The 12978-nt window shown below is 46.6% G+C and overlaps 1 protein-coding gene across 1 annotated transcript in view; it reads left to right on the top strand.

Annotated features, from left to right (window-relative positions):
- Positions 1-12978, top strand: part of LOC137344772 (protein CASP-like) — a 501289-nt gene that overhangs the window by 460558 nt on the left and 27753 nt on the right. The window contains exon 17 of the mRNA XM_068007906.1: positions 1308-1420. Coding sequence (XP_067864007.1) covers positions 1308-1420 — 113 coding nt within the window. The remainder of the gene's footprint in view (positions 1-1307; positions 1421-12978) is intronic.

Raw genomic sequence — 12978 nt, forward strand, 5'->3', positions numbered from 1 at the left:
TGCTTCCACCTCCATAACATCACCCACACCAGCCCCTACCTCAGCCCATCTGCTCTTGAATGCTCTTCCAAAACTTTGTCACTTTTCGATTATTCCAATGCTGCCCTGGCCAGCCTCCCATTCTCCACCATTTATAAATTTCAGCTCATCTAAAACCCTGCTGCCTGTTTCCTATCCCGCACCGGGTCTCGCTCACCCATCACACCTGTCCTCGCTGGCCTACGTCGGCCCACTTCCCCACCACCTCCAATTTAAAATTCTCATTCTTGTGTTTTAATCCGTCCATGGCCTCGCCCCTCCCTATCTCTGTAACTTCCTCCAGCGCTACAACCCTCCCTTAACTCTCTCTCTTCTTCTGACTCTGACATCTTGTGCACCCCCTTTACTTGCCTCACCATTAGCGGCCGTGCCTTTGTGCCGAGGCTGCACACTCTGGAATTCCCTCCTTAAACCTTTCTGCCTCTTCAACTCCCTCTCCTCCTTTAAGACGTTCCTTAAATCTCGCCTCTTTGACCCAGGCTTCAGGGAGAATTAGGGAGAAGATTGACAAAAATGATCAGAAGGAATGAGCGGTGGAGAGAGAAACGGAGGTAGAGTGCTGGCATTTCAACATAGCAGGCTAACAGCTCCCTAAAGTTGGAGGGTAGTTACATGGCCTTGACGAGTAGAATGTTCTGGCAAAATGTGTGTAGAATGTTTATAATTCACTTCAAAATAGAATCCAACAAATTCAACCTGAATCATGATGACGGGCAAAACCGCCTCCCTCCCACACAGTGAACCCACATATACCCAGGATAGTATCAGTAGTCTAAGCTACTTGAATTAGATTTATTTTCTGCTCTCTGCACCTGTGGGTAGAGTTGCCAATCCTCCAGGACTCTCTTGGAGTCTCTCGGAAGCAACCCGATAGAAAAAAATCAAAGGGGTATTAAAAAAAATTGTGCATTCTTTTTCATTATCTTGGAACGCTTTTGTTTATTATATAAAAAAATATTGGAGATGGGAAAAAGGCCGTTTGACTGACAGTCAAGAATCATCCAATCAGTAACGAAGAGTCTGTTCACTTTCCAATTGGCTTGGGAAGGCGCTGGGCTGTGAGGATGGATGTACCGGGTGACCAGTGGCGGGAGCGTGGGGGCCGGAGGTCATGTGATGAAACCTCCCAGAATAGGTCCAACCTGAGTGGAAGTCCTAACCCATGGTGAAGGATTTGGTGATGCAGATATTTGATATATTCTGAGCCAGCCCTTTTAGCTAATGTGCTGTTTACAGATATGCTCACGAAATACATTTCTGTGTTGCAGCCTCTAGTCCTTCTCCAACCTCTGAACTTCCCCAGGGACAGATGGACTCTCTGCTCTCCATCATTTCAAGTCAGAGAGAAAGATTCCGTGCCAGAAACCAGGAGCTGGAATCGGTATGTATACTGCAGCAGTTCATTCTCCCAGCTGTGTGGAACCTCTGAAGGGAAATCCATGTTTTCGGATTAATAGGCAAAGCCTCTGAAGAATATTTTATCACATGCATTAGAACCATAGATGCATACAACACCGAAGGAGGCCATTTGGCCCATTGTCTCTGTGCCAGTTCTTTGATAGAACAATCCAAAACTAATCCCACTGCCCTCTTCCCTTCCCGTAGTCCTGTATCTTCCTCTGCTTCAAATATTTATCAAATTTTATTATAAAGTTGCAGTGGTCTCTATCCCAACTTCTCCCTGTGGCAAAACATTCCATGCTCCAACAATCCTCCATAGAACAACATTTTTCCGAACCCCTCTCCTCACTCTTGAATGATAATTTTAAATTGGTGACCGCTCGGCACTGACTCTCCAAAAAGGCAAAATAGTCGTTCACTTTATCAAAACCCTTCAACATTTTATAAACCTCGTGTAAATCTCCTCTTAGCCATCTCTGCTCCAGTGGAAATAGTCCCAGTACCTCAAGTCTCTCCTCATTGCTATAGTTTCCCATCCCTGGCATCCCCTGGTGAACTTACACTGTACACTCTTTATGGCTTCAGTGTCCTTTCTGTAATGGGGTGTCCAAAGCTGCACACACTACTCAAACTCAGACCTAACAATTACCTTGTACAAATTCATCTTTACTCTGCTGTTGTAGTTTACGCCCCTATTTATAAAACCCAAAATGTTTTTGGCTCTTTTTATGGCTTTATCTACCTGCACTTGCAATTTTAGGGAATTATGTATTTGAATAGGTCTCTCTGTTCATGCACACCCTTCAGCATCTTTCCATTATACTCCCATTCCTTGTTTTTCCTCCCAAAATTTATCACCTCACATTTCTCCACGTTAAATTGCATTTCTGTCTGTCGGCCCATTCCACTAACCTGTCTGTTTTCCTGACGTCTACAGTCCTTCTTCACTGTTTGCCAAGCCTACTATTTTTGCATCAGCAGCAAATTTCGACATCTCACAAAGTGGATGCAGCACTGACCCCCGGGGTAAACCACTTCCAACCCTTCTCCAATCCGAGCTACGTCCATTTACCCTAACCCTTTATTTCCTGTCTGTCAAACAACGTTCTATCCACACGGCTACATTTCCTCCTACCATGTGCTTGAATTTTTGTAACAAGCCTCCTGTGCAACACCTTATCATGGAAAGGAATCATAGAAAGGTTACAACACGGAAGGAGGCCATTCGGCCCATCGAGTCCGCGCCGGCTCTATGCAAGAGCAATCCAGCTAGTCCCACTCCCCCGCCCTTTCCCTGTAGCCCTGCAAATTTTTTCCTTTCAAGTATTTATCCAGTTCCCTTTTGAAAGCCATGATTGAATCTGCCTCCAACACCCCCTCCGGGCAGTGCATTCCAGATCTTAACCACTCGCTGTGTAAAAAAGTTTCTCCTCATGTCACCTTTGGTTCTTTTGCCAATCACCTTAAATCTATTTCCTCTGGTCCTTGACTCTTCTGCCAATGGGAACAGTTTCTCTCTATCTACTCTGTCTAGACCCATCATGATTTTGAATACCTCTATCAAATCTCCTCACAACTGTCTCTGTTCCAAGGAGAACAACCCCATATGACCCCATATCAAATACCTCGTTACTAATATTTGATTATCTTCGCTTAAAACACAATGTGAGTTATGCGTTTATCAGGATTCAACTGTCATGCAGTCATAGCAAACAGTGGTGATTGGGTCAGTGTTCTAGCGACTGGAGGATGTAACCCAGGGATAAGAATCCAAAGAGATGTTCACGGATTAATTATAAGCGTTTAACAGTGTTTCACTCAAGTGAGCAGTTTTTCTCTGTGCGCTGTAGGTAGCAGAGCTAAGGTCAGCAAATGCCACGAGGTAAGTCTATCAGAATGTATTTTGTTACTCACCATGTGAGTCTCCCTCCTACACCCAGAATGATATCACATGCCTCATTCTTGTTCTCATGTACTGCTCCAAGAATGGAAAATGGTCATTTGAAAAAACTCTCTGTTAAAAGCATTGTGTGTGATTTGCTCTAGTCCATATTCTAAATCCCCCACTTACCCTTTATGTTCCCTTCGTGGCCTCTTTCATGCCACTCATTATAACCCAGCAGAGAACGTGGGCAGGCAGCTCACAGTTACTTAAGTTCAGGCACCAGCTGGCTTAGGGACCTCGAAGGGATATTGCTGGAGATTAAGCATGCAGCCTACCAGCACAAAGCAATGATGGGCTTCCCACTACTTGGCCGGCCAGATGTCCTTACCCATTAGGGCATTGGCTTCCAGGTTTATCTGGAGCCGAAGGGAAAGGATCTCAGCCTTTGTTAACAGGTCTACCCCTGCAGATGCCTTTAATGAGCCAGACTTGCTATGATCAGCAGTGCCCTGCAGACCTGCCTAGCCCAGGATTACCAAGTCTGGCACAGAGTTGATTAGGTTCTGAGCCTCCATTGGCAGCGGCGTCATCTTGGAGCCACCTCAGACCCACAAAGACCTTGCTTACCTCCCCCCAACTGTGGTCACTGGACTGCTGACTGGTTTGCCCTCGCTAGGCATTCCGCAGGTACCAGGAGCTCAATATGTACAGCATGGCACGGCAAGAGATGTGTGTGCATTACTACCATTCTCCTGACCATAGCGTAGACACATCCATGTCCTATTGAGGAATGGTTCCATCGACTATACAGCTTCAGCAGCTGCTGCTCGCCTTCCTGCAACCCAACCATGGTGGATATTGAGCCTGTTCTCCTACCCGGTGTGACCAGGCAGGCATCTTTCACAGCTCATTGCCATTTAGGTAGTGTACTTTCACACTATTCTTTCAGCAGTCTCACAGCATTTGCTGTAAGTGACCATCAGCTGTCAGTGACTTATGTCCCTTGTGAATCAGAAGCTGTAGCCCTGTAGTTTTCTGTCTCTGGAGAGACCTCGTACCCTTTGGGACTCACATAATCCTAGATCGCTGGTACCCACTGCATTTTATTTCTCTCCGAGCACTCTGGAAGATCCTGTTATTGCCACACCACAGTGGAGCTGCCCTCAGATTCCAAATTAATTAACTGGATCTATTCACAGATATTAAAAAAGGAGGAAACACACACAACAGCACGAGCTTGTGTACAGTGGCTGTAGCAAAGGGACCGATCTCTTAAAGCTGCATTCTTCTCTTCACAGCAGTGAGTGTTGGGGACCAGCTGTCCCTCCTCAGACCACCCTGGTTCCCATGCTTTTTGGTTCAGTCTTTCTACATCTATTAGATGTCTGGTTTGCCCTTGCATGACGTGGAATGCACGGAGAATTCCAGTTGGGCAATAGTGTACATTGATGTTACGGGCTTGGTTCCTATGACAGTCCCACTTCAAGATTGATTGACCCACAGCAGTTGGATCCCACACGTTAATGCTGTTTGGAAGCCGGAGACACAGACCACCTTCTGGAAACCAGACACGCCAGAGCCGGGCGGCCACTTTAGGACTCGCTCAACCTTAGCCTTATATACTGGACACATAAACTTTGCCAATTTAAATCTGGATTTAAAACTTGTAAAGATGGTGTTCTGTATCAGCAGGCCCACTAGTATCCATGTTGGGCACTATGACAGTAGCATTAGACGCCTCTCCTTTTGAGACAGGACACACTGAAAATTCCACTAGCTTTCCAAGCAGAGCAAATTTCTTTGCCTAAACTAGCTAACCTTTCATCCCGGCATGAGTGTCTGTAATACTTATCAGGGGTTTCCCTCATATTACGTATCAGTGCACCGAAACCCCACTCTCGCCCCATCCCTAATGCAGCCCTAACTCTAACTCCAACCGTAACCCTAACTGTAACCCTAACCGTAACCCTAACCGTAACCCTAACCGTAACCCTAACCGTAACCCTAACCGTAACCCTAACCGTAACACTAACCGTAACCCTAACTCTAACTCCAACCGTAACCCTAACTGTAACACTAACGGTAACCCTAACCGTAATCCTAACCCTAAACCTAATCAAAACCCTAAACCTAATCAAAACCCTAACCCTAACCCTAACCCTATCTGTAATCCTAACCCAGCCTGCCTTGATACTTCAGGGAAATATTTGCTCAGTCTTTCCCTACTTCAGAAATGATCCAACTCCTACAGGTAAGGAGTCTCGACGTTGTCAGAACCAAGGTCTTCTTCCTATGTGAACTTCATCATTCAAACAGCTTTAGGAACTTCATACCTCCATTCTGGAGACTCGCTTAGGAAGTCTCGAATTTGCATTCTGCAGAAGATAATTTACTGGGCTCTTAGTGCCATAATCTCAGTGGGTTCAAGTGATACATGGGGCTGGCAAGCTGCAGGACAATTCAGGACCAGAGTGGGGTCCTTTGTGGCACTAGATTGTGCAGAATGTTAAGAAAAGCCTCCTTTTTTGAAAGCAAACAAAGCCTCTTTAAGAGAAACATATGTGGAAGTGAGGTAGGAGGAGGAGGGTAGGAAGGGAAACTCGTTGAGGATGAGGGGGCCTCTGGCTTCTTGTGACTTACCCATGTGGGCATTGGATAGAAAGTTAAGGATGGGGTGAGTGACAGCGGAGCAAGGGGGAGGGGAAATTACAGGGATTGAATGGATGGTTCAAAGGAGGAGTGAGAGGGTAGTAGAAAGAGGAGGTGCACGATGGGAATGAGGATGTGAACCTTGTCAGGCTGTAATTACATCCTACCCCCAGAGGAGGTGCTGTAGTGTCACCATTGACAGGAGGGTATAATTACAGTGTGACAAGTTTACATAGCCAGTTTCCATTATAAACGTGGACATAGGACGGTATAATGGAAATATAAAAATAAGAATAGAAAGTATGACTTTAAAATTAGGACAGAATTATATCTGCGCCTTGTCCAATTACCTCTATTCTCTAATTCTGCTTCACCTGAAGGCTACGCTTGATCTGGACTCCCTGTGTGCAGCATCACGGGAGATTGGCTAGTTATATATAAAAAAAATCCCATATCTGCACACTTCTTCTGTCAACTTCTTTTATTATAAATTCCTATGTCCACACTTACAATGGAAACTGCCTGTGTAAACTCGCCCCACTGTAATTACCTCCTCCCACCAGTGTTACATCTCCCGGCTCCTCAGCCTGTACTCCAGAGAACAACCTCTGCTCCAAACAACTCTACCTTTCATATTGCCATAAGTTTTCTTACTTAGCTATAAATAATATCAAATCAAAATATTATAGAAAAATAAGGACAGAATGTATGGCTTTAAAATGATGATTTATATCTGCACATCTCTGTCCAATTATCCATCTCCCTCCAACCCTGCTTCACCTGAAGACTACACTTGTTCTTGACTCTTTGTGCTATTCCTCTTCGAAAGTTGTTAATTCATATTATTTGATCATACATATGTTGTTAGCACTAAAACTTCCATTTTGCTGTGTTATTTTCCTTGCTTAATTCAAATTATTGGATGATTCAAATTTTTATTAGTGCAAAAAACAGCTTAAATGATCAGTTGTAGACTGAACCAGAAATGCTCCCTTCAGTCTGCAATTTTTATCTAGCGACTCAAAAAGGTTATTCTGTTTAACAAGGCAGTGATACAGCCCTAACTAGTTTACCACCTGAGTTAACCAGGTCAGTGTACTGGGACATTTACCTGGTACTTGTTTGTAATTGGCACACGGACATTTCCTTTAAGACCACCTCCAGGCACAACACAAGCAGCAGAAGAGAAAGATAGTGCTTGCTGCTTACAAAACCAAAGGCCGACGAAGAACCAGCTGATCCGTGAATTAGAGTTTAGCTGATGCAGGGCACGGTGGGACGCTGGTGGAAAAGGGACCTCTGGGAATCCCTTATTGTGCTGGTGTGTGGGCTGCATGTTTCATTTAACCCTTTGAGCACTGCACAGCACCAACATCAAGAAGTCACACAACAGTACAATAAAAATGATGATGGGGCTAAATTTCCTCAGCCGTTCCTGGATTGCACAGGCGCCAGGGTTTGTGGCAGTGTGAGGCAGGTGGGCACCAGAGATGTTCCCGCAGGGGCATGGGTGCCCACCTGCCCCATGCAAATGAGGTGCCCTCCCACTGACCCCTCCTCCAAACTGCAGCACTGTGGGCACGATTCCAGTGTAACTGCTGAGATTGCAGCTCGTGGATTTTCAGTCCTGATAGATTCAGACTCCAGGAATCAGGGAGCAGTTGGTCAACTAGCCATGATGTCATTGCCTACATTAGCTGTCTTAACTGTGCCCCTTCCAAGTAGAAAGTGAAAAGATGTCAAGGCCTTGAAGAGGGCACAGAGGAGATTTACAAGAATGGTGCCAGGGATGAAGGACTTCAGTTATGTGGAGAGACTGGAGAATCTGGGATTGTTCTCCTTAGAGCGGAGAAGGTTAAGAGGAGGTGTTCAAAATTATATGGGGTTTTGATAGAGTAAATAAGGAGAAATTATTTCCACTGGCAGGAAGGCCAGTAACCAGAGGATCCAGATTTAAAACAATTGGCTAAAGAACCAGAGGGAGATGAAAAAAATGTTTACACAGTGAGTTGTAATAGTCTGGAATGCACTGCCTGAAAGGGCGGTGGGAGCAGATTCAATAGTAACTTTCAAAAGGGAATTGGATATATACTTAAAAAGGAAAAATTTGCGGGGCTATGGGGAAGGAGCAAGAGAGTGGGACTAATTAGATAGCTCCTTCAAAGAGCCAGCACAGACCTGAATGGGCTGATGGTCTTCTGCACTGTATGATTCTATAAATGAAATATGAATCTTGTGACTTTTAACCAATTACTTAACTGTTATGAAGTCTGAGTTCATTCTGTGATGAAGCCTTTCCGTCTTAAATCGAAACAAGATTAGTCCTTCACTTTATTATTAATCTGGTCAAATCTGTCTCTTTGCCCAGTACACTTAATCCAGCCAGGCCTACTAAGATATACCGAGGAATAAGAGTGGATATCCCATGTTGACTGGTTAGGAATTCAAAGGGTGAATGGTAAAAGTAAGAGCTGGATTTAGCTTGCGGATCTTAGCATAAATTCCCACGTTCACAGCCTGTTACTAGAACAGAAGTAGTTAATATGTTTTAAGAACATCAATAGGCAGCCATCTTGAGAATCCAAAAGCATTTAACAGTGTTTCAGACCATGTGTTTGGTTCAGAAGACTTCATGCATATCCACTTGCCAAAAGAGTAATCCCACAGGAAACACTTTTACCCACAAAAGATTTGTTTTCAGTCAGTGTTTTACTTTAATTATCAAGTGGCATGCACAGATTTGGGGATGTTTTACAATCTGTGCAATCCTCTGAATGGCTGCAGTATTTCCGAATCTACCTGTGGCCTGGTCCTTGAACAGCATTGTGTTGTGGTCCAGCCCATCAGATGGAGCCCCCTGTGAAGGTGGAATGTTTTGTCCAGGAGTCAGGGGTCAGGAGAGTTATAGGTCACCCTCTGGTATAATGACTGGATTAATTATACAGCACTATTTCTGTAATTAAAGAGTAGAGAACTATCACAGGATAAAAGGAGTTTTCATCAGCATTGTAAAATCTGGTAATGTTTCAAAACCCAGACATGCAATTTATGTAGCGGTGTTAGTGATACTTTACTGTTTACCTTTTCAAGAGGGTTGGAATACAAAGGGGTGGAAGTTATGATATAATTGTATAGACCACTGGTTAGACACCTATCTGGAGACTGCATTCAATTCTGGGCACCGCACCTCAGGAAGGATACATTGACCTTGGGGGGATGCAGCGGAGATTCACCAGAATGATACTGGAGCTAAAAGGGTTAAATTTTGAGGACAGGTTGCATAGACTGGGCTTGTATTCCCTTGAGTATGGAAGTTTAAGAGGTGGTATAATCGAGGTGTTTAAGATGATTGAAGGATTTCATAGGGTAGATATAGAGAAACTATTTCCTCTGGTGGGAGAGTCCAGAACAAGGGGGCATAACCTTAAAGTTAGAGCTAGGCCGTTCAGAGGTGATGTCACACAAAGGGTAGTGGAAATCTGGAACTCTTTTCCCCCCAAAAAGCTGTCAATTGAAAATGTCAGAACTGAGATTGATATGTTTTTCTTAGGCCGTCTTAAGGGATACGAAACGAAGATGGAGTTAAGATACAGAGCAGCCAGGAACAGGCTCCGGGGGCTGAATGGCCTACTCCTGTTCCTATGTTCAGTGTAATTGGATTTTAAGGGGTGTATTTTGCTCAGCCAGACATGTGACATGTAGAAACACATCACCATCACCAGCCTCCAAATGAAAGGACTGATTAATCTACACGTAAGGGTAGATTGAAGCAGAAAGGAAGATCAAGTGGGTGTAAAACAGGCGGCCGATCACCTACCTGAAAGCTAGAATCTACCCCGTAGAGTTTCTGCTTCCTGATATGGAACGCACACAACTCTCCGTACTTACCTTATTTCAGCAAACTTGGGCACATGTTGTAAAAGCTAATCGTTATGAATCCTGAGCTGTCCATGGGAGTGGTTTAACCAGCTAAAACCATGCAGATAACCAGCACAGAGCACTTGTAAACTTCCTGCTGCTTGTCCAGCCAGGGCCCTCAATAGAACATTACCATCCGAGGTTATGTACCGAGCTGCTTTCCTCAATTTTTGTAAGGGAGAGTGGGAAGAATCGCAGCCCCCAGTGACAGGTTTAACCTCCAGGTTCCTTTGGTGAGCTATGGTGGTTCGCCAAATATCAACGGTGCTCTGGTGCACTGTGGCCTACTCCCCTCGTCCCACCATCGGCGGCCGTTCTTTCAACCGCCTAGGCCCCACACTCTGGAATTCTCTCCGGAAACCCCTCCGCCTCTCCACCTCGCCTGCTTTAAGATCGTCCTTAAAACCCACCTCATTGACTAAGCTTTTAGTCACCCCTCCTGATAGCTTCTTTGTCTCAGTGTCATTTTGTCTGATTATGCTCCTGTGAAGTGCCTTGGGATGTTTTTCTCCCCCAAAGACGCTATATAAATGCAAGTTGTTGTTGTGAACCTACCTGCCTTGCGTACTGGATTGTCTGATCTGCCACAGAGAGTTGACTTAGTGCTGTATTTCCATTGTCAGGCACATTGTCTTGGAGCCACCTCAGTCTCAAAGAGACCTCGCTTAGCAACTCCTCGTCCCCAAAGAGATTAGTAACAAGTTGGTTGTTAGCTAAATGACCTGCAGGTTTAACCCTCTCTGTGTTGATACCAGGGCCCCGATATTAGCAGGGAGGCGGGATGGCAGCGGGGGGATGATTGGGCGCGTGGGTAACCCGCCCAATAAAATCTGTCCATTCCCACGCGATCGCGGGTAAATTGGAACCACTTAACGTGGCTTCCGGGTTTGCCGTCCGAAAGCTGCGCAGCGGGCGGACTGCGCACCCGCATCACAGGCTGTCAGCTGGAGGAGCTCTATTTAAAGGGGCAGTCCTCCAATGGCTGCTCCTGGAGCAAACACTCAAATAGAACAATGGAGCAGCACAGGGGAAAGGCTGCTCCAAGATTCAGTGATGCCTCACTCCAGGTGCTACTGGATGGGGTGAGGAGGAGGAGGGATGTCTTCTACCTGGCGGATGGGAGGAAGTGACCTACCTCTGCCACCAAGAAGGCCTGGCTCGAGGAGGCAGAGGAGGTCACCAGCAGCAGCAACATCTCCCGCACCTGGATCCAGTGCAGGAAGCGTTTCAATGACCTAACTAGGTCAGTCAAAGTGAGTAAACTTACTGATTCTCCTACACTCTGTCTTCCACATCACTGCTCCCACCCCCCAACTCATTCTGCACTGCCAACACTACTCCATCACATCACTCCCCACACCCACTCAAAGCTCATCCTCAACTTACCTGCACTTCCTCAGCACTTCCTCACCTCCCCAGTACTCACCCCACCACTACCACTCAACCCAATCCTCATACAATCTCATGGCTCTGTCTCATACTCATCCTCTGATGCATCTCTTTCACGGTTAGCCGCACCCAAACCAATGCATTCATCGGTTGGCCACGTCACCATCACTCACTCACGCGTCTGTACTTTCTCCCCTTATAGGAGAGAGCCCAGAATGCACGGGAGAGAGTGAGGACCGGAGGGGGTCCGCAACAGATAGTCGTCCTCACGGAGGACAGACGTCTGGTGACAGAACTTTAACATTCAGCACCATAATAAGAATTGATGTTAACATGCCTTGCCATCTTCAGCACCTCAGTATGCTCATCGCACATGACACATCTGTGATGATGCTTAATATTGCCTTCTGTTCTCTTACAGGGCCTTCAGCGACCGCTGTGACGGCGGAGGGCGATTCCTCAGAGGACCTGCCGGCCTCTGAGGGGGCACCATCTCATCTGAGCGAGCCATCCACCAGCGCAGATACACACACCTTGTGGGTCCCAGTCCGCAGTTAGTTGGGGCCGCACATTGTGAGTTACCACACATGTGAGCACGAGCAGACACTGGTGGCAGGGGCAGCTGCTGAGAGTCCGTGTCAGTGGGAGCACTCTTCTCCAGGCTCTGCTCAGCTGGACACAGATGCTGAACCCTGGGGGCCATCCTTTAAAAGGAGAATGATCGAGGGACAGCAGCACATTTGTGAGGTGCTGGAACAGGTGCCACGCGCACTCTCCACAATCGCGCAGAGGATGGAGGAGTCCAACTCCTGCATGAGCGAAATGGTGGCACAGGGACAGGAGGGCATCTCTGAGATAGTGTCACAGGGACGTGAGGGCATCTCTGAGATAATGTCACAGGGACGTGAGGGCATCTCTGACATACTGTCGCGGGTAAGTGCGGGAATGTCTGCGATGGAGGGAAGGCTAGCCTCCATGGAACTTCAGGCACGGCTCACAAATGAGTCCATTTAAGCCCTGACAATGGCCGTTCGGGCTGAGGGAGATAAGCATTCTGCCACCTTAAACAGGCAGGCAGAAACTCTAGCACTGGCCTTACAAGGCTTCACACGTGTCCTCCAAACTGTCGTCCAGCAGAGTGGTAGGAGTGGCGTGGGCTTGGCCCAGGAGAGGGACGGTGGCGAAAGGGGACATGGAAGTGGGCAACACCACTCAAAGCGCCCCCACGTCTCACCCGTTGCCCCCTCTCAACCAGTGCCCGCAATGCTGCCTCCTCTCCGGGTGGTCGAGTCTGCCACTGCACAGGTGCAGGTGGAGCAGTCTTTGGAGAGGGGCCCTCACGGGCATCGAAATCCACAGGGCGTAGGGCCCAAAGCATCTAATCAGTCAGGACATGAACAAGAGCAACCTGTCACTACCTCTGCTGCAGCCATAGGGGATGCACCACGTAGGAGTAGTCGGAAGAGAAAGGTGAAGGTTTTGTAAGCACCAAGGGGATGGACAAGGGTGTTTGACGGTTGGTCATGTTTTTAATTTATGTTTGCTTTTTGTTAAACTCACATTAAATATTATTATTGTCACCACTACTGCCACGTCTTGGCCATGCTTGACTCTGCTTCTGTAATAAGGTCCTTTCATGAGGTTCACTATGAACGCCCACACTTGATGCCACCCATTGGGTCACTCTACAGTGGGTG

Source organism: Heptranchias perlo, chromosome 28 (assembly GCF_035084215.1).
Source record: "Heptranchias perlo isolate sHepPer1 chromosome 28, sHepPer1.hap1, whole genome shotgun sequence".
Lineage (NCBI taxonomy): Eukaryota > Metazoa > Chordata > Chondrichthyes > Hexanchiformes > Hexanchidae > Heptranchias > Heptranchias perlo.